The sequence below is a fragment of the Cetorhinus maximus genome, chromosome 22, assembly GCF_964194155.1.
Source record: "Cetorhinus maximus chromosome 22, sCetMax3.hap1.1, whole genome shotgun sequence".
In the NCBI taxonomy this organism is placed as follows: domain Eukaryota; kingdom Metazoa; phylum Chordata; class Chondrichthyes; order Lamniformes; family Cetorhinidae; genus Cetorhinus; species Cetorhinus maximus.
Genome location: NC_135900.1, coordinates 22650465 through 22672721, shown reverse-complemented (window position 1 = coordinate 22672721; position 22257 = coordinate 22650465). Strand labels below are relative to the sequence as shown.

Here is a 22257-nt window from a genome sequence, read left to right as displayed (position 1 = left end):
CTGCATTAAAACAAACTGTCCTGACAACCTTAGCTAGAAGGATTGATATTTATCTGTTGATTTGCCTGCTTCGATGTTCTGCTCTGCAGCGAAACTTAATAAAGTTGTCATATTCCTTGCTGTAGAAACCATACAATTACCTAACGGGCATAAAAACCTTTAAATACATTGTCCACAAGATTCACACCAGAACTAAGGACAGATTCAGCGCTGCAATCACATTTAAAAGCTAGTAGACACTTGCCATTGATTGAAACCGCGAATTATTGAAACAAAGCCATTTGGATAGCACAATGTCATGCTGGACACGTTAAATGTCAATTTGAAAAATGAACCAAGTCTGCGCCTCTCCAAACAGCAAAGACACTTTTTACGATGCATTTTCGTTGCGGGGTAGGGGATGGACAGAGGGTGGGGAGAGCGACTCTGGGATTTGCATATTCATTAAGTTGGGAGGAAGTTGCACTCATTTGCACAGCGCTTTTACTGTATATAGAGCCGTTTCTGGAAATCTCACCGACGTTCAAAAGACGCAGTTTCTATTCAAATCCCAACTAATTCTCAGCAGCCCGTGCATCGATCGCCCCCGACCAGGTTTGTTTACCTTCATCGAGGCCATCTATCGTTTGGTTTAGATGATTATGGAATTTACAAGTGAGAATTTTTCCATCGTTGGCCATCATTCGAAAGGAAACGAGTATTACATGGGAGCAGGGGCAACCCTGGAGCAAGTTATGGAGAGTATGGAGGGGGGATCTTTCTATAACAAGAATGCATCAAAACGCATCCAAAGCTTTATTCATATGGAAAGCAACGAGCACCAGGAACGGATTGGGAAAACACCCGTTCACGAAGACGGTGCGAATGGTAGGTAGCAATCGATGTCGCCACCAACGTAACTGATTTACAGTAAAGAAAAAGGGAATTTTTTCGCGGTATGTATGAAATTAATCGTCGCCTTGCTTCACGGCTCTGTCACCAGAACATTTAAATAAATGGCCAATAAACGCCTTTAACGTTTAAGTTTGCTATAGTCGGCTGGTTATCCACGCAGCTGCCGTTATTTATCTTAAATGGAAGTCACTTAAATAATCGTGCATCTTAAAACGGGGGAAAAAAAAGACCCTTTCATGAATTGCTTGCTCCCACTTGTGTACACTATCAGCAAAACCATAAATAACAAACAGGAAGAGCTATCTATTAGGAAACAAGCCGTTTGTTGTTCAGTGTGGAGGTGAGGTGTTACGGTAACAAGCCATTTATCATTCACGTTTCAATAATCAACTGTACAGTCTTGAGCAAACCCTTTTCCCACCTCTAACATCGCTGCACGTAAAAAAAATAAACAGCATTTGTCCTTGAAAACTCCTGGAATCTAAAAGAAGCAATCTTTTACATGTTGATTTCTCCTGGGATTGGGGGGAAGAAACGCAATTCATAAATGTTTATTTGTTAAATATAAAGGTTTCTTAAGTCATCAAACCCTGGACTACACAGCGATTGGGTTCTGCCCAATGCAGTATCTTTGGCATGTTGCTTTACCACTTTCGTGATTTTTTTAAGGGGGGGTGGGGGGGGGGTGGGGTGGAGAGAGCACTGGAAGATGTAGGATTCATACATCTTTCAGCCAGTCCTAAACAATTCCAAACCTGAGCAGCAAGTTACACTTTGATGGTGCTTCGGCATAATTAAGAACTCGAGATATAAGGTTCCAGTTAGGACATGTATCGGCGGCGGGGACGAAGGGAGAATATGTTTGAGGCCCAGACAAAAGAACATTCACCTTCCTGTCACCAAAAAAAAATTATTAGCAATATTGATCACATTAATGTTTAAAATCCAGGAGAACACTGCTTGGTAACTGGTCACCCTCTTACCGGCTTGTTACGCCACAACACGGTGGTTATGTTGCTTACCGACACTTCAGTGGCCTGCAGTAACAAACCAGAAAACTCCAATTCAAATTCGACCACAGCATTTTTTTTTAAAGAAGTCTGGCAATAAAAATCCTGCAACAGTAAAAGTGACCATGAACTTGTCTGATTGCAATAAAACCTATAGATCGGGGGGACTTGGACTGGCCTATATATGTGACTCCAGCCTCATGTCAATGTGGTTGACTCTTAAGTGGCCTAGCAAACCATGGAGTTTTATCAAACAACTTGCATGGTTCAAAAACCCCACCAGCACCTTCCCTGGGTAACTGGGAAATGGGGCCAGGAACATCTGCTTTGTCGGTGATGCCTATACCCTGAGAATTAGTTGAAATAGTAAGTAATTTAGGAGGTTCAGTGTTGGGCTCTGCTATGTTCCGAAAAGAAATAGCTGCTGGGTCAGAAAGCAATCTGTTCTGGATTAACTCTAATCAGTGCAAATATTAAAGCTTTTCAAGGAGAATTGCTTTAAAATGCAATTACTCTACTGGTTGAACTCAACGTGCATTTTAGAAGGAACGGTTTCGACGGCTACTGCTTTATTTCAAAAAGGACAAGGTTAACATTGATACGAAGACACTGAATCTTTGATTTATGATGGTTTCCTTAAATTTTATGAGTGTTGATATCACTGTCCAATATCTCAACCCATCCTCTGTCTTTGAATCGCTTTGGTCGGATTTTGCTGAAAGGAAACTCCATTTATTTGTAAGTAAAAGGTCACAAGTCCTGACCGACTTAATGGTCACCCCCCAAATATGGTAAACCTCTAAATATGTACACGCTGCATTTTTTTTTTATAAAGGAAACTCAAATCTGTCGTCTTGTGTTTAAAGTGAGATTCTTTGCAATGAAATGCTCAGAAAGCCGCGACCGCCGGTCCTGAACACACACACACACACACGAAGAAATTGCACTTAAAAGTTGTTCTGAAATGCAATTGAAGAAATCAGTTGTCTGACTTTAAAAAGGCAAATGATGAAACAGGTTAAGGACTGTTAGGAGATTGTATTTTTCTCTACGCGCGCCACAATTGAATAAAGCCTTTTCATGTGCGAAAGGTCAAATGGTATATATGCTTTGTGAAAATTAACAGGGCAAATTGATACAAATGGTGTAAAACAATAGCCTAACGGAGTTTGAGTCCAATGATAAGCTTTTTGCTAAATATAGTTAATTGATGTGTGTGCGTGTGCGTTGGCTGGAGGGGGAAAGGCCGGAGTGCGAAATTGTGTTTTTAAACCGACAAATTCTGTTGTTTAAAACAAATGTTGATTTAACTGTTGCGCCTTTTGACGAGTATCAGGAGAATCTAATTGTTAAAATGTCAAATGTTTCCATCGTTGCATTCGACCGGCAAATACATGAAGTCTGCCGTGGCTTTCATTAAATTGTTTCTCGAGCGACCCGCACTGATCGGATCTAATAATTTATACACAGTAAAGCTAAATCAGTTAACAATAAATCACTGAAACCCCGGGCTCTGATGTCAGGTAAGCATAATGACAATGGTGGAATCTGCGGCTGGCCCCGATACTGCACAATAATAAATTATTTGTAATAAATGCAAAGGAAGAAAGAAATGAACGCAGCAAATGTGTCTCCAGTTTTATTCGATGCTTCTTGAAAATTTTTCTGAGCACATGCTTCATTCTGGAAATGTATTCGTTCGTTGTAGAGAAATAAAACATTTCTTTTGGGTAGTTGTATAGATCAACAAGACAATTGGTCCAACGCTGAGAATTCTTCCTTTCCAGATCAATTGGAAAATGTGCATGAAACTGGCCAGTTGACCATCTGATCACATTAGGATTAATTTAGGGGTGGGGGATAAACGCTGGCCTTGTCCCTATCCCATGAACGAATTTTTTTTTTAATTGTTAATGCTCCCTTATTCCATTTTGACCAAACTGCGAGAGAACTCTTTGAAACTTGATGTGAAAGCGATTTCCCCATAATCGCACGGCCATCACACAGAAAGTTACAATCTTACTCAAGAAGTTTTTTTTTTATATATATATCACAGCACGACTTTAGCCCTGAATTCGGGTCTTAGATCAGCCGAAGTAATCCGGCCTGAAACTATGTGGCAAATAATTCACTTGAAACGGAGTAATAACCTGGTTAGTAATATCAAGTACACATGAACCCATTGCATATCACACACAAAAAAAACTCTGAACATCATTTAATGTTGTTGTTGCCTCCAACTTAAACTCAACTTCACTTCTGAATTTACGAAAATATAAATTGGACACCACTAGTTCCAGCCAGGGGTTGGGGCGTGCTCGGATGATACTATTTTGGGGTGGGGGGGCTTTAAAATAAAGCACGGGCCCCTGTTAGAGAATTCACTTCCCGGCAACATGTAACTTTTCATAGCGGGCCCTACAAAGAGCCGAAACATTGGGAATAATAGGCCGGAGTTTACAGTGCAGAGAATATGTTGGTCATATTTGATCTAGTCACTGGACTGCTATTTCACAAAAATACCCATGTCATTCTAAGTTGGAGCGCGGTTAAACAAAAACTGCCCCACAAAAGATTGCGATATGGAATATATGCCCTAGATTCAGAAAGTAGTTAGTTTGAATGACAGAGTAAAATAAAAACAAAACACTGGGAGAGAGGAGGTAACGAGCGAATGTCTTCAGTAACGGTATCCAGAAATAGCGGATTATGTTGTCACTACTAATCTACCAGCTTTAAAATTTACAGTAAACACGCAGTGACAATAAGGTTTTGACCCAATATGATTTGGGTTTCCCTTTGAGAAATATTCACGATCAACCATTTTTCCATCACTCCCTGAATAGAAGATAGAAGCTGCTGCCCTCGAACCCGCTTTCGGAACAGACCCTAGCTGGAATGTTATTCCGTTGTTATGAGGGAGCTGTGGATACTTGCCGCTGGTGTTAAAAAAAAAATGAAGTATCCAACAATTTGGTGTTTCAAACATGGCATTGGCGTGACAAGAAGTGAGAAGATCGGTAATAAGGGAAGTGACAAGGATGTGAATGTGTCAGAGATATTACTGTTTACATATCGGCCCGTTCTGGTTGTATGCAAGTAAAGATTTCCCCAAAATAATGCCAGATTTAAGCGGTTTCAAATAACTAAATTAAATGTTATGCTGTGTATACTGGTCATATAGATGAGCCCGTTAAAAAACAATTTATATTTAGGCCTTATCAGTAAAACGATGGCATGCTAAAACAAAGAAATAAAATGATTCACTTTGCAAAATAAGTTTAGTCTGCACTTGTAACAAAAATAATAATTACAGATCTTGGTCAATGAAGAAGGACATTGTCTCTTAAATTAGAGTAATCACCAAGTTCATTTATCCGGTGTACACCTAGTCAATTTTGTAACCTCATGTCAGTGGGTTTCTTTCCGACTCAACTGTATTATTGAGCAGATTTTAGGACTTGATTAAGTCTCCCAGTTGGCACTGAAATACACCACTCATATTGCAGGATGCACAGGGGAATATCACCTTAATAGTCTTTTTTCCCCCCTAACTCATTTATTTGTATTACCATCAATCCATGCATCTACAAATTTTGCTTCACCAATTGGGCAATTTGCAAGTTACTTATACATAAAACTTACAATGACAATAGTTATCCTTCATTTTTGTAGCCATTTAATAGACAGCACTGACAATCTTATTTTAATTGTCATATATGAAAGTAAAAATGACATCCTATCTTTCTGCTGAATACCTTGGGTTTCTCTGGTCTGAGAATTGGCTTTTGAAACTTTCAGACTTTGGCTATCTCTATCAGGAACTTAGAGGCAAGCAGTTCTAGGGAAGGAGGTTTGGGGCCCAATTTTAAGTCCGTGCAAGTGAATGGGTTTTGCCTGAGTTAATCTGGTCCTTGGCGTCTAGCGAGAGGACAGGAGGGATGGAACTGACCCTTCGTCAAAATGTGGATCCAGCCGGAGCCCTATATCCAAAGTTCAGTTGCTGGTAGCCTGTTGTAGATTTCTCAGAATTTCCACTTCTAATTTTATTTCAGATTTACACATTTGTGATTTTGCAATCAGCAATTTTCATGGCCTTTAGCTCTTTGCACTCTTTTTCATTGTCTCACTGAGGTGATTTTCACACTTCTTTCACCAGTCTTCACTTTTTTTCCAATATTTCAATCACATACCATAGAAGCGATTTAACCAACAAAATTTGCCAATAAAACCTGTTCAGCTCATAAGGATGGAGTTATAGAACCTTTGAACAGTATGGCAGAGGGGCAGTTCATTTGACCTACGGAATTTGCTCTGGCTTTTTCAAAGATCAATTCTCTTAGCCCCACATCCCCATTATTTCCCCTAATCCCTGCAATCTTTTCTCTCAAGTATTTATTCAATTCCCTTTTGAATGCAGTTATTGAACCTGTGTCTACTTTATTGAGCAATGCATTTCAAATCCTAGCCACTGATTAAATACATTTTTCCATATGATGCCTCTGGTTCTTTTGCTGATCACCTTAAACCCATGCCCTCTGGCTAGTGACCCTTCAGCCATTGGAAAGGGTTTCTCTTTAATCACTCCATCTAAACCATCATGCTTTCAAATGCCTCTATCAAATCTCTCCTTAGCTTGCTCTGCTAGGATAACTCGTTTTTCCAGATTATCCCTGTAGCTGTAATTCCTCATCCCCGGAACCACTCTAGTAAATTTTTCTATACCCTCTCCATATATCCTGAAGTGTGGTGACCTAAATTAGACACAATAACCTAGCTGGGGCCAAGCTAGTGCCTTATATAGGTTTTTCATAATTTCCTGGCTTTTGTTCTCTGTACCTTGATTTATAAAGTCTACAATCCATATGATTCATTCACTGTTTTGTTAACCAGTCCTACCACCTTCAAGGATTTGTGCACAATAATGCTCCCAGTTTTCTCTATCCTCACACCCCCTTTAACATTGCACCAGTTAACTTGAATTGTCTCTCCTCATTCTTCCTACCAAAATATATCACTTCACACTTTTCTGCATCAGTTTCATCTACCATATGCCCACCTATCCTGCCAACCTGCCTGTGCCATCTTGAAGCCTATTGCTATCTTCCTCGCTGTTTACTACACTTCAAAGTTTTCTGTCATTTTGCAAATTTCTAAATTGTCCCCTGTACACCCAAGCCTAAGCCATTAATATATAAAAAAAAACAGCAGAGGTTCTAGGATTGAGGAATTTGTGCCCCTTATTAGGAACTTCAATCAGCAAATGTGTGTATCATGAATTCAGGTGCAGGGTCAGTAGATTTTGCAAGATTTTCCATCCTTGCTGGCCTCCACATGCAAATTCTTATTTTTTCTTATGAATGGGCAAACACCATGGTGGGAAGTATGAATCTATAAAATCAACTCAATTACCTCTTTTCCTCTTCTGACTTTTGTTTTGCCCAGTTTCTTAAAAAGAATTTGATTCTCTTTCAGTTTTCAGTCTTGCCATAAGTCTTGAAATACCGTAGATGTCAGTGTATAAATTGACCTTTGAAGTCTCAGAATCTCTGCAAAAATGGTGGTCGACTTATACGTTGAGTATAAAATTGAGCTGCTAGTTTGGGTATGGGTGGTTGCCATCTCTGTCATTTGCCATGCAGAGTCTGCTCTGTGTGGGCGTGCCTTAAACTCCCATGCGTCTTTGCAACATAGCCTGTATCACCTGCATGATCCTTTGCACCCTGTAATAAAGTGAAAGTAAGTGAAACATCCATTTGTGGGGTGAAAAACTGAGACTGACAACTAGCGTGAGTATAACATGTTGCGGCTGAAAAAGGGGATTTTGCCGAGCAAATGATAAAACATGACTTTTTGGGGCCGAGAAATGGGGTCATCTTATACACCATGTCAACTTCTACGCCATGATCTATGGTATTTGTTTATTCTTTAGCCAGATGGTGACAAACCTATGTTTATGTTCCTGCTTAACATCAGCAGTTTTTAACATCTTTGTTTTAAAAATTATATTGTTTGTTAGTAACTTACTGGAAGTCATGGTTGGCAAACATCGCATGTGGATAGCTTCCCGCATCAAATGTCTGATTATTTCTTTGTCATCCAGTCAATTATAGTGTTTCAAAGTCGATGGGCCAGGCTGTGTGCACCGACCTATCAAGACCTATTGAAAACTACTGCAACATGAAAGTGTCTCCACCAAAAGGGTTGGAAGAGAAATCCATCGTGGATCAAACCGTCGACAAGAGCGACTCTAATGTCTCCAGCACAAAGAAGCGGAGAAATAGGACAACATTCACCAGTTTACAATTGGAGGAGCTGGAGAAGGTTTTCCAGAAAACTCATTATCCAGATGTGTATGCCAGGGAACAGCTGGCTCTACGGACAGAGCTCACTGAGGCCAGAGTACAGGTACACAACTTAATCATTCATTCCATTACTCACTGAAAAAAAATCTGTAAAGCCATATTTTCAATGTGTTATTGGTAACATTATTGTTAACTGCTGTAAGTTAATATTATAGTTATACATTATACTATAGAAAAGTCTAGGGTTGGTACATTTAGCAAAAAGTGAATATTTAGCACTGTGATAAATATTACTATCCAAACAACACTAATGGACTGAAAATTTATGTTTACAAGTGTAGAATCTCATTCCTTCTGAGATTAATTAGTGTTGGAGATTTTAAAAAATGATTTTACTTTTCGTGTCTGTCTTTTTAATCTCACTTAATCCCATCTATCTTCCTCAATCTTTATTTTATTTTATGCACATAATGTAAATGTAATTTCTACCTCCAGCTTTATACTTCCTGGTTTAGAATCGGTGTGGGTTAGTAAGGATTCTTTATTTTGATTGGTTGAAGAGTGTCACTGTTTCTTGCAGTGCTCACAGATGCTATAGATCCTCAGATGTTGGATTAGGGCATGTTTTACCACAGAAGACAGCAAAAACTTTCTTTGCTGCTGACCACAAAATTGAAGCTATGGAGTAAGGGCATTTAGCGTTAGTCAGACTTGACTCTGCACCTTCAGCTCCAAAATAGTTTCCCAAAAATTTGCTGTAAGTGCAAGCTGATAAAGGTGCACCAAGGTAAGCAAGGCATCTGGGGCCTGAGTGATCAGGGCAACCAAAAGGGTGTCTCCTTAACCAAAAATGATTGGGAAATAAACAGCTAAAAGACTGAGAAAAGAGGTGAATTAAAGGGAGTGAATATAATCAGATGCAGGAAGAGAAATAAAGAGAGTGAAAGAGAGATTGGATAAAGGCAGAGAAAAGGGGAGCAACAAGGAAACAAGAAAAAATATTTTCCTTTATATCACAGTTTTCATGACCACTGGACATCTCAAAGCATTTTACAGCCAATGAAGTACTTTTGAAGTTAATTTAAGTAATTTTGTAATTTAAGAAACACAGAATTTGCACACAGCAAACTGCCACAAACAGCAATGTGATAATGACCTGATAATCTGTTTTTGGGATGTTGATTGTGGGATAAATATTGGCCAGGATGCTGCAGATCATTCACTTGTTCATCTTTAAAATTGTGCCATGGGATCTTTTACCTCCACTCAAACAGTTTAGAGGGGAGCTTCAGTTTAACATTTCATCCGACAGCACAGTGCTCCTTCAGTACTGCACTGGAGTGTCAGCCTTGATTGTTGTTTTCCAGCCCTGGGGTGGAACCTGGCATCTTATGACTCAGATGCTACCAATTGAGCCACGGCCGAAAGGTTAAAATTTAAAATTTGATATAGTTAAAATTTCCCTGAGAAATTCAAAACATGGAGGAATAAGATTCTGCATGTTACTAGTTCATTCGCGGTGCCAGAGGAGTTGATTGGCAATAATTAACAATCATTGCTGTTAAAAGAGAACTGACACTACTAATTACTAGCCCTAAATATCTGTGGAAAGCTTAATTTGTATCTCCTAAACAAAATTTAGCAACTTCAATGTATGTCAATGGTGAGGCTCACCGTGAAATGCCACATTTGCAAAACAAAAAGCAGAACTGTGCAACTCAGATAGCAGCTTTTGGATGTTGGTGTTTAACTATAGATCTGCCCTCAACTGAAGTTACCATTTATGCAATAATAATGGAAAGGGCCATTCGTCTCAATGTTATTCTGACAACAATTCTATAGAGATCACAGAAGCAAAAGTTAAAAAAATACTGCTGATAACTACCAATTTTAAAATTATGCCAGTTATTGTGTATTTTTACAGAATGTTATCTCATAATGAACATTAACTTGGCAATGAGCAGAAATGGAGCATTTTTTTTCATATCTCATAGTTAACATGTATAACCTACCTGTGTATATGAGTATCAATGAAAGTAACTCTCATTTCTGTTGGTATATCAACATGTACCTCCAAATGATTATTTGGCTTTAAAACAAGACGCAGAAGCATGCATTTATTTGTTTTAATTCAACAACTCCTCTGAGATCTTACAAATAATCTATATCATGATTAACAGAGAAAGCTGATTATTATCTCTGCTTCTAAGATTAAACATAGTTTTGGTGAGTGTTTTGTTATCACTCAGGTATGCTCAGAAAGTAGAATCCTCTTGAGATTTTTTAACGTAAAATTTTGGTTATCAAATGACACATAGTAAGTAACGGAATTGATTAGGCTTTTTGCAGGAAGTCATCTGATGCATTACCTTCCCCAGCCATAACTCATTCAAGATTTTGTCACTGTGAGCTATTAAGCTGCACTCTGGGCATGTAGTAGTTATTGACTGCTGTCAGTATAGTGCATGTGCTGTAATAACCTCAGGGTAAGCAATTACTACAAGAACTGAAATATAATAACTGATACCACACAGGCTTGGCAATTTCAGATTTGAAAACTCCAATTTTCATTTTTCAGGATTTATCAATTTCAGCAGTTTCCTGATATTCTATATCTTCTTTAAGCACTCGCTAAACCCTTAACAGAACATCACACACAATAACACACTAGGCAGAGCAACATAAATCCCCATAGCCAATCTGGAGGAAGCCTTCTCCAGCTTCTTTTGTACTTTGTTGAGACAAAATTCATAACATCTCCCCATTCCGTATCCTGAAAGAGATGGCGGATAATCTTTATTTTCCTTTATGGTAGACCGGGATCATAGTTGGGGGGCGGGGGAGAGGGGGGGAGGGTTCATAATAGAATTAGCATGTCAGAGTCTATTAAAAAAAACTTTCATACTAATAAGTGGGATCAACCACGTGAATTGGCAAATTTTGGTTCCTGTAAGAATTTTGATTAAAACCATGGTTAAAATTTCTGAATTGCTTAATTAGTGGACCCCAGTTAATGCTGTTGTAACATGTTGTTAAAATGACTGCAAAAAAAAATGCAGTTTTGCAAATGTTTCTATCTTATAGAAGAATGTTAAAAATGAACTCTCCTTCCTTTGTTTTGTCATGAATGGGAACCCACATTAACAGCAGAAGGAGCATGTTTCAATAAACAGCAAAATTAAAGGCTGTATAATAGCAATAATGGCTGGATTGCAGAGTTACAAACTGTCACACAGCCCCAGGGTTCAGCTGACTTAATATTATCACTTGAGTGCTGCTCTTCTTTATATATTCTGAGCTCCTTAATAATTTTACAGCTTTTTGTGACATGTCAGGTTCTATTTATTATCAGCCTAAACTGGCTTCTATTTTTTACAGCGCCTTTCACGACCATCAGACGTCTTCCATCGCTTTACAGCCAATGACATTTTTTTGAAGTGTAGTAATGTAGTAATGTAGGAAACGGGGTAGCCCATTTGCACACAGCAAGACCCCACAAACAGCAATGTGATAATGACCAGATAATCTGTTTTTGTGATGTTGATTGAGGGATAAATATTGGCCACGACGCTGCGGATAATTCCCCTGCTCTTCTTCACATTAGTGCCTTGGGACTTTTTCCATCCACTTGAGAGGGAAGAAGTGGTTTAACATCTTATCGGAAAGACAAATTTTCCTTGCTCTTGAGATGAAACTAAATGCTAAAATGCATACTGGCATGGTAACAACAGCCCAACATTCCTTATGCTGACACCCTCACCCCTCCTTACTCATTGTATAGACATTTCCAAGTTGCATGTTTTGATCAAGTTGTCTTGTTTAAAAATCAAGGATCAACTGCACAAGCTCAGTAAGATAATCAATGCCTTCATTTTCCTTGATTTGAACAGACAGGTCATGAATATTTATGAGCCCCTGTTAAATTATGCCAGTGGGCTGAGTGTTGTAAATTGTGTGATCTCACCAACAACTGAAAAGACGTAAAGGAGATAATTGTGTTTTTAACATGACATGTTGAGGAGAGCATGCCAAGAGTTTTGCAACAGTCACAGCACTGATTTTGCTTCCCATTTCTCCCATAATCTGTTTCCAATTATCTTACAAACTCTGCCTTGACTGCACTATGTGGAATATTATCAGGTCCTTTTTATGAGTGGTTGGACAATCTCATCAATGGTTGACTTCCTAATGCCTTCCAAGTTTCAGATTTAGGTGATTTATTAGGACCGAAGGCCATGCCTATATCATCATTGGTTTGTACAAATTGATAATCATCTAGCCTATTATGTTAAATATCTTAAATAAAAACCTATATGCCTTTATTTTTATTTTAGTTTTAAAAGTCTTTTTCATTTCAGCTTGTTTTATTTTGCTATTTCCTAACCCACTTCTTGTACATACTGTCAGGATAAACAGAGCTTAGTGATGGAGAGTCAAAGTGGGATCTTTGGTCTACATTTAAAAAAAATAGAGAATGAGGGTGTAGTTGTAAATTCTTGCTTAAACTGAGGGCTGTGGTGTTGGTCTCTGATGACCATGGAGGTCACTTTCGTGCTGGTGCTTAGTTTGGATTATGGGTGACTAGTGCCTGTGTGGTCTTGTGGTGCAGTAGTAGAGTCCCTACTTCTGGGCTACTGCAGGACTTGATGGCTCTGGAAAATGCATGCATAATGTGGTCAGACAGGCTGATTATTAGTTTGTAAATCCTTCCAATATGCCTTATGGCATATCAGTGCAGTACTTTGCCAAGTATAATCATAAACCAATCCAATGGAGGTCCATGGTTGCTAATGCTTTCTTAGGGCAAGGTATCTGGAGAAGGAGGAGTGCCTGTGAATAATCTTTATTTTCCTTCATGGTAGACCAGGATCATAGTCCTTTCTCATGCATCTACAAGCTCATTACTGGGATGAGAGAAATGATTTAGCAGGCTAAACATATTGGGCTGAATTTTGGCGTCGGCGAGCAGGGGCGGGGCCTGCTCACCGACGCGCAAAATGATGTGGGATGACATCGGGGGGAACCCCCAACGTCACCCCGCCTCATTTAAATCTTCAGGAAGGCGGGGGCACAGCGAAATCAGCTGTGCGCCCACCAACCTGTCAATGGCCAATTGAGGCCATTGACAGGCTAATTAAAACAATGAAAGGACCTGTCCGTCCAACCTTAAGGCTGGCGGGCAGGCCAGGAGCCCCAGCGGGCTTCTGAAAAAACATGAAACCTCATCCACCAGCGGGATGAGGTTTCATGTAGGGTTTAAAAATCTTTAATAAAGCTTTAGTGAAATTTATTAGCATGTCCCATCTCATGTGACATTGTCACATGAGGGACACATGTTAAGGATTTTTTTATTTTTCTATTTTTAATGTTTGTACAACTTTCAGTGATCTCCCTGAGGCAGCACTTAGCCTCAGGGAGATGTGGGCTCTTTTGTGCACATGCGCGAAAGAGCGCACTCTCGCATTTGGGGAATCCCCCCCCGCCCGCACAGGAAGCGCATAGCGATTCCCGCCGGGCATCATGCTAGGTGGGCCTTAATTGGCCCGCCCACTTAAAATGGCGGCGGGGCCCACTTCTCCAACGGGGATCGGCTCCCCGCCCGCCGGAGATTGGGTCAGGCCCGCCCGACAGGCAGAAAATTCTGTCCATTGAGTTAACTTGTGGATGCCAGTCTTCCAAATCCAACCTAAACAAATGTTGATGTATTAATGTGTATATATGTACGGTAGCCTTGTGCTACCTTAAAAAATCTTGCATTCATATAGCATCTTTCACAACCTCAGGATTGCCAAAGCACTTTTTTTCTTTATTTTTTTCATGGCAAGGCCAGTGTTTGTTGCCCATCCCTAACTGCCCTTGAACTGAGTGGCTTGCTAGGCTACTCAGAGTCAACTACATTGCATGGGTTTGGAGTCACATGAGGATGGTAGATTTCCTTCCCTAAAGGGCAGGGGGTGTAGTGCCAAATTTTGAGCTGCTGGAGCTCTAAGAAAATGTGTTGGGCATATCATTTCTAAATCTACTATTATGTTGTTTTCCTATGTATTAACCATTTGAATCTCCAAACGTCATTAAAACTATGCTTTTTAAGTGAAAAATATTAGTGCCAGTAGGCATTTTATTTCCAACCATGTGGTATTTTGAATCATTAGTCTTTAGCATAGCTAGAATTTCATTATGCAACAGTTTAATTATTTAATTCAAACCTATTAAAAACATGAATTACAGAAAGATTTACTTCTGACTGGGGGATGGTATATAAGGGGGGCCACTGATTTTCTGGATTTATATTTATAACCTAGACCTGGGTGTAGAGGGGAAAATTTGGAAATCTGAAGACAATGCAAGACTTGGAAGTATTGGGAAACATGAGGAAGATAGGGATAAACTTCAAGAGGACATAGATAGGCTGGTGGGATGGGCAGACATGTGGCAGATGATATTTAGTATAGTGAAATATGAAGTGATACATCTTGGTCAGAAGAACGAGGAAATGTGACATAAAATAAAGGGTACAATTCTAAAGGAAACGCAGGAGCAGAGGACATGAACAAAAAATGCTGGAAAAACTCAGCAGGTCCGACAGCATCTGTGGAGAGAAAGACAGAGTTAACGTTTCGAGTCTGCATGACTCTTCTTCAGAGCGGGAGCGGAGGAACCTGGGTGTTTATGTGCATAAATTATTGAAGGTGGCAGGGCAGGTTGAGAAAGCAGTTAATAAATTATACTGAATCCTGGGTTTTATAAATAAGGGCAAAGAGTGCAAAAGCAAGTAAGTTATGAAGCTTCATAAAACACTATTTCAGCCTTAAGTGATGCAAAGGTTTTAGAAAGGGGACAGAAAAGAATTATAAGAATACAAACATAGAAACATACAAATTAGGAGCAGGAGTAGACCACTTGGTTCTTTGAGCCTGCTCCGCCATTCAATGAGATCATGACTATTTATCAAGAATCTGTCTTAAAAATATTCAAAGACTCTGCTTGCACCACCTTTTGAGGACTCACAACCCTCAGAGAAAAAATTTCTCCTCATCTCTGTCCCAATGGGTGACCCCTTATTTTTAAACAATGGTCCCTAGTACTAGATTCTCCCGCAAGAGGAAACACCCTCTCCACATTGACCCTGTCAAGACCCCTCAGGATCTTATATATTTCAATCAAGCAATGGTTCCTTGGATGAGAGAATTCAGTTATGCGAATAGATTGGTGAAGCTAGGGCTATTCTCCTTGGAGAAGAGGTGGTTGAGAAGAGATTTAATAGATGTGTTCAAAATCATGAGGGGTCTGGATAGCCTAAGTGGGGAGAAACTGTTCTCACCGGCAGAAGGGAACAGTAACCATAAGGTGGTTAACAAAAGAACCAGGGGCAACATGAGGAGAAACGTCTTTATGCAACAAGTGGTCAGGATATGGAATGCACTGCCTGAGCGTGGAGAACGGCTGGAGACAGGTTCAATTGCAGGTTTCAATAGGGAACTGGATAATTATCTGTAGAGAAAAGATCTTATAGGGCTACAGGAAAAAGGTGGAGGAGTGGGACTAGCTGAGTTGCTGTTGCAGGGAACTGACACAGGGACAATGTGCCGAATGGCCTCCTTCTGTGCTGTAACCATTCAATGGTTCCAGTATAGATACATTCAAGGAACTTGCCAAACACATGAGGAAGAAAGAAGCTGAAGGTTACCCTGATAGTGTGATCAAGAGGCTTGTGTGGAACTTAAACACCAACATAGATGAGGTGGGCCAAATGGCTTGTTTCTGTGCTGTAAATTCTATGTAAAGCTGCCAGCAAGGAATACAAGCAACATACTGTATTTCACATCCTCAGGCCATCACAGCAAGGAATTAATGTTCAGTAGGAAAATGCAGCAGGGTGTTTGGGGATATTGATGCTGCTTTAGATCCCGGGACCCTTCTGCTTCAACGACCCTGAAATGCCCGTTAATGAGAAAGTTGTGTGCAGGGAGTTGTAAGGTCTGTATTTTTTTTATAGTCAGGGAGCTAGCTATACAGGATCTGTTTCTGCTGCTGCACATTGACTCAGAGACATTCAGCAGCAGCATCGTGAGGCCGAGGCCTGGAACCCTGGGCCCAGCCTTCCCTTCGCCACCTCTTAACCTCCCCAGGCTCCGGATTAACAGCCACACCACGAGCTCCGGATATTCTGGCCAACTGTTACCATCCGGCATGAACTCAAACTCCAGGAATTCATGGCCAAACCTGCCCTTGTGCCCCACATGATAACGCAGGTAGAAATAACTCAATGTGTTGGCTGCCTCTGCATCACAGGTCATGCAGCCCCACGTGGTTGTGAGAGGATTTGCCTCCAGTCCTGATTTTTGTCATCAATGAGCCAAATCCCCTTGTATGTGTTACCCCTGGAAACAAGTGGCTTCAATTTTGGAGGCCGTGAGGATTAAAATCAACATCAATCTTATAGATTGAAAATCCAGTCAGACAATAAATGGTGTGGACTCCACTGAGATCAGTGGAAAGAAAAAAATCAAGTGGGGCATTTAACCAATATGGTCAATCAGCAAAGGAGAGTTTACCATCCAGTGGTGAATAGCAGTGCTCTCGTAGCACCCCATCCCTGCTAAAGGGCATTAGCGAACCAGATGGGTTTTTATGACAATCAATGATAATTGTTGTTGTCACCATTACTGAAACTAGCTTTATATTCCAGATTTATTCCACCAGCTGCCATGGCAGGATTTGAACCCATATCACCAGAGCATTATCCTGTTAGCCTGGGCCTCTAGATCACTAATTCAGTGACATTACCACTAGGCTACACCACCATCACCCCCCCACCCCCTGCCAATGAAATACTTTTGAAGTGTAGTAATTGTTGTAAAATAGGAAACATGACAGCCAATTATTGCACAGCAAGCACCTACAAACAGTGATGCGAACTGCCCATTCAAAAGATGGCACCAGTACCTCTGACAGAATGATACTCCCTCAGTATGGCACTAGGGGTGCCAGCCTTGATTTTTATGCTCAAGCCCTGGAGTAAGACTTGAACCCTTTTAACTCAGAGGCAAGAGTGCTACCAACTGAGCCACAGCTAACACTTCAACCAAACCGATGAGATACAGATTGTCTAAGCATGGATAGATTGGGGTATAAAGTTGCCTTGAGCTTGAACTTAAGATGGACAATAGCAAATTAACATCCTGTTAACAGTCTGCCTAAGATCACAAAAAATAGGAGAGGTCATTCGGCCCCTCAAGCCTGCTCTGCCATTCAATAAGATAATCGCTGATTTGATTGAGGCCTCAAGTTTGATTGAGGCCTGCCCCCATAACTCTTGACCCTCTTGTAGATCAAAAATCTGCCTTATTTTCTCAAATCTGCCAATTTGCTGTTGTCTGTTTGATGCTACTGCCCAGGGTGAATTTTTATTCCGTTGTGCCTGTAGAGCTGAAATTTTCAAACTGGTGTCTGTGAAGTCATGAAATTTTGTATTTACTCATTAGCACATATTTTGCTCTTGCAATGTACTAGCGCAAATATTTTCTACAACGTTGACCTGTTTTTGTTGGCGAGTCTTTCTAAAGTTAAGGCAGAGAACACTGGGATCTTGTTAATATTTGTAGGGATTCCTTGGGCTTGCTCCAATATCTTCAAGGGATTTATCACATGGGAAGGTTTAAAAATACCTATTTGTAAAAGTTTCAGAAGATTTCCCTGGTTAGAAGTCATACCAAATGAAGGAGTTCCATTTCTGCCCGGCAGCATACCCCAACATTAATTAACAGTCTGACAACTTCTGTAATGCAGGAAATTAGAACAAAGGTGCTTTATTTCTTTGCAGGTTTGGTTTCAGAATAGAAGAGCAAAATGGAGAAAGAGGGAACGTTATGGACAGCTACAACAAGCTCGAAACCACTTTGCAACCTCCTATGATGTCTCTCTATTGCCCCGGACAGAGACTTATCCACAGGTAGGTAGAAAATGGCACAGTGGGTAATGTTATGCTGTAAGTTGGCACACTAAAAAAAAAAAAAATCACATGGCTTTAGTGATGTTTAAAAGTAAAATTGTTTGCTCTTGGTGTATGTATTTACCTGGTGTGGTAGCTGAAGCTCCCTCTGGAGTGATGAAATACTAACATAGAACACCGCCGGCTATGGCTGAGCTTCAATACATTTTTGATCACTTCCATGGACACAGGCAATATTATCTGACAAATATTTCTTATTATGGTGATATAATTCACCAGTCCAATATGCGTTCAAATTATATCAATATATATGTATGAATCAAATTGAACACACTACCAGCATTAACTAAATTGAGACTTTGATCTTTGAATAGCACATTTATTTTGACTTTGGATTTGTGAAGTACAAACTGGAGAAGACTCCCACCCTCTGCTGATAACTTAAAAATATTTAAGATGAAGGAAGTTCTTGTTCTCTTGTCATGTGATTTATACCATCCTTAAGAAGTTAACAGAAGAACATCTTTTGCATTGCCCACAGGGCGAAAATACATCTCCATTTACTACATAGCAAAGATGATGTGCACAATGATACTTTCTTGGATTCCTTCAAACGTTGAAGGCATCTAGCATTATGTCATTTTAATGCAGTCAAAAAAGCCCCATAATTAAGCCCCATGCTTGTAAAAATAATAACCTTTTATGATTAAAAGCTCAATCTGTTTTCATCTAGATTTCTCTCTTTCTTCCTCAGGCGGATAGGATATTTTAATGCATTTTCCCTGTCTCTTTCTCTTTGTTCCAGCACAGACATGACAAGCTGAATGGTCTCCTTCTATGCTGTAAATTCTCTGATTATCCTTCTCACGGCCCATTTCTCTCCTTTCCCCTTCCCCATTTCCTGGAATTCAGCAATCTCAGGTTTTCAGGAGCCGGGATTTTCCGGCCCCATCGTGGGTGGGACTCGCCGTGGGAGAGGCGCCGCCCCCCCCCACCCCAGCCAGCAGTCCGTTGACTCGTGGCGGGACCGGAAGATCCCGGTGGTGGGCGGGTACGGAAAATCCCACCCAGGATGTTAGAGGTGCTGGGTTCGATTTTCGGCCCAGTCAGAATGGATGGCTACAAAATCTAATGTGGCCATTAAAAACCAACCCAAAAATAGTCTAAAAAAAACCCAGTTTATTAATCGACAAACGACATGTTGTTTGTGCAGTATTACGTCAAATGACGGCAAATTAGTTCAGTATTCTCCTTAGTTTTTGTGATATTTTCTCTCCAACTGCTGTACTTAAACTTCAGTTTATATATTTTCTTTCTTTCCTATTAATATAACTTGTGAAGGTTTTGTCTCTGTGAGGATCTGTTCCATTTGACTTTCTCCTTTTCTCTCTGCAAATTTTCGAAAGTACATTTTTTTCCTTTGCCCCTGTCTCTTCATTTTGCAATCTCCATAATGTTTTGTATCATGTTCTGGGTCTCTCTCTTTGAAATCTCTGTAAAATTTCTCTCTCACACAGTTTTTGTTCCCTCTGACCCCACCATCCTGTGTGAATAATACCTGTCTCTCTTTAACTACTCAGTCGCTGACTCATCCTTAATACCTCAAAAATATTGTAAAAATTTGGAATTAAAAAGCTGCAGTAGAAGCGATTATGTTGTAAGTGCCCAACTGGTTCACTTATGTCCTTTATGGAATCAAACCTGCTGTCCTTGCCCAGTTTAATCCAACACCAACGTGGTTGACTTTTAACTGCCCTCTGAAGTAGCCTTGCATGCCATGCTATCAGGGCAATGAGCACTGGGCAATAAATGTGAACAATTGCAAGTGACACCCATATCCCGAGAATAATTTTTTAAAAATGGAATAGTGGAAGTGGTGTCCTTTCAGCTTTATGAAAAAAATCCTATAGCAATCGGTTTTTCCTTTTTGAATTCCAGGCCCTTCAGCCTCTTTACTAATTGCACTCAGCTTATCTGGCTCTGTTCTGCTGGGGCAAAGAGCTGCACCGACCCTTCCAGCCCCCTCTGAGTTCAGGCACCCCAACTGTGCTGAATTGGAACCTGCACCAACTTAAACAATGGTAAATTCCCCAACCCTGGGATTCTGGATGGGTACAGGACAAAACCAATTGGCAGGCACAAGTTCTGCTGGCACAGCCATCTTCCTGGAATTCCAGGGTTCGGGAGCTTTATTTTAAAGATACTTCATAAAACATCAGCAATCCTTGTAGTCCTATGATTAACTTCCCCTCTTGAAAAATGGTCCATTATCTCAGCTCATTTCCATTAGGATGAAAATATTCGCTTACACTGTCCAAGTGAAAAACAAATTTCCCCTCAGATCACTTTAGTTTTAGTTACCTGGGAATGTAAAGAAAAACTCCTCATCTGAACCTTTAGGACATTTAAAAGCAAAAAGCAAATGTTAAACTCTTATCTGTTACAAGGAGTTGACTGTATTCTAAAAGTTATTTATAGACGCTAATAAGAGCTCAGGATTTCAATCTGAAACATTCCCTCCTTACTAAGTATTATCTGGGAAAAGAGAACAGAAATTTTCTGTGATTAATTTTGCCCTCAAGGGATGAGATAAAAAGACTTGTACTGTAAAATGTTAAACAATAACGTTGAAGAAACAAAATAGTATGAAGTTTTACTGGGTTTCCAGCAGCTGCAGAACTCTAAACCTGAATAGAAAATGGATATATTCATGCTCTCGTCTGCTTTTTTTTTTTTGCCTCCCCAGCTGCAAAACAATTTGTGGGCAGGGAATAGCTCCACTGGCTCAGCGGTTTCATCGTGCGTATTACCACGTGAATCATCCCCCTGTATGTCACCTTACCCTCACTCACACAGAAATGGCAGTGCCTACATGGGCATATCAAATCACCAAAGCCAGTTCAATCAAGTTGCTCTGAACAACCTCTTCAATGACTCTGTACTTTCTGGCTCCTCTGATGGACATGCCTTTGAGCCAAGGCCAGAGTGCGAACGAAGATCATCGAGTATTGCTGTGCTTCGAATGAAAGCCAAAGAACACACTGCCAACATATCATGGGCAATGTGATGGAGGTTTCGTGAAAACAGAAGGCAAACCATTAATGAACATGTCTGGGCTATTCTGTCCCTGGAAAACATTAATAAGCTGCTACATCTTAAACAAGGAAGTAGTTGAAAACCTATCAGTGGGGAGTAATGCACAGGTTATTTTATTCTAAGCACTCTTGATACTGCTAGAGAAGATTGTATCAAAAGCTGAATTGATTGAACAAAAGATTGTGTGGCTGTTTAAAGACTGTAGTGTACACATTAAATTATAGAATTTTACAGTGCAACAGGGTGCCATTTGGCCCAATGTAATTGTGCTAGCACTCTCCATCAGCCCCATTCCTCTGCCCTTAATTTATATCACCTTTTCAAATATTTATCCACTTCTCTCTTAAAGACTAATCTGCATACTGCTTGCACCATTGGTTCTCCTAGCAACCCTCCATGTAAAAAAATTACAAACCTCCCTTTTTACATTCTTGTTGATATTTTTAACTGCTCTTTAGTTACTGATTCACTAATAAGTGGAAATAAGTTTTCCCAACGTACGTGATCAAACCTCTCGTAATTTTAAACAACCCCGTTAGATCTGCTGCTCATATTTTCTCGAATGAAAACAGGCAATTTTTTCCAGTCTCTCCTCATAACTAAAGCATCTCATTTGTGGTTTCATCTTAATGCACTCTTTCTTTCCATGGCTTTAACATTCTGACGAAAGTAAGGGGCCCAAATTGAACATAGTATTCAAGTAGTATTGGAACGAAGGTTCATGCATTTTTAGCATTATTTCTTTGGTTTTGTAGAAAACCTAGGATCACACGGCTTTTTTTACACAGTCTTGCAGTCATGTAGCGTCTCCTTATATCTCCAACCATATTTTTGTGTTATTGGAAAATTTTGATATTGTATCCCCTAAACCCAAGCTCAGATCAGCTTTATATATACAATGTATACATAGAGGGAGAGAGAGAGAGAAAAACGGAGAAAGAACGAAACAGGTGCCCGACAATGACTGTTTACTTCCTCCAATCCAAAGTTGATCGTTTAA

General features: G+C 40.0%; 1 protein-coding gene across 1 annotated transcript; it reads left to right on the top strand.

Annotated features, from left to right (window-relative positions):
• The first annotated feature begins 518 nt into the window (after positions 1 to 518).
• Positions 519 to 22055, top strand: alx1 (ALX homeobox 1). Its single transcript, XM_078567571.1, has 4 exons — positions 519 to 867; positions 8008 to 8312; positions 18033 to 18161; positions 20908 to 22055. The coding sequence occupies exons 1-4, from the start codon at positions 636 to 638 to the stop codon at positions 21226 to 21228; spliced, it is 987 nt and encodes a 328-aa protein (XP_078423697.1). The 5' UTR covers positions 519 to 635; the 3' UTR covers positions 21229 to 22055.
• The last annotated feature ends 202 nt before the right edge of the window (positions 22056 to 22257 follow it).

Coding starts and splice junctions, on each gene's coding strand:
- alx1 (XM_078567571.1), top strand. CDS start 636: ATGATTATGGAATTTACAAGTGAGAATTTTTCCATCGTTGGCCATCAT. Junction 868..8,007: donor TCACGAAGACGGTGCGAATG/GTAGGTAGCAAT, acceptor TTTGTCATCCAG/TCAATTATAGTGTTTCAAAG. Junction 18,162..20,907: donor GGACAGAGACTTATCCACAG/GTAGGTAGAAAA, acceptor TTGCCTCCCCAG/CTGCAAAACAATTTGTGGGC.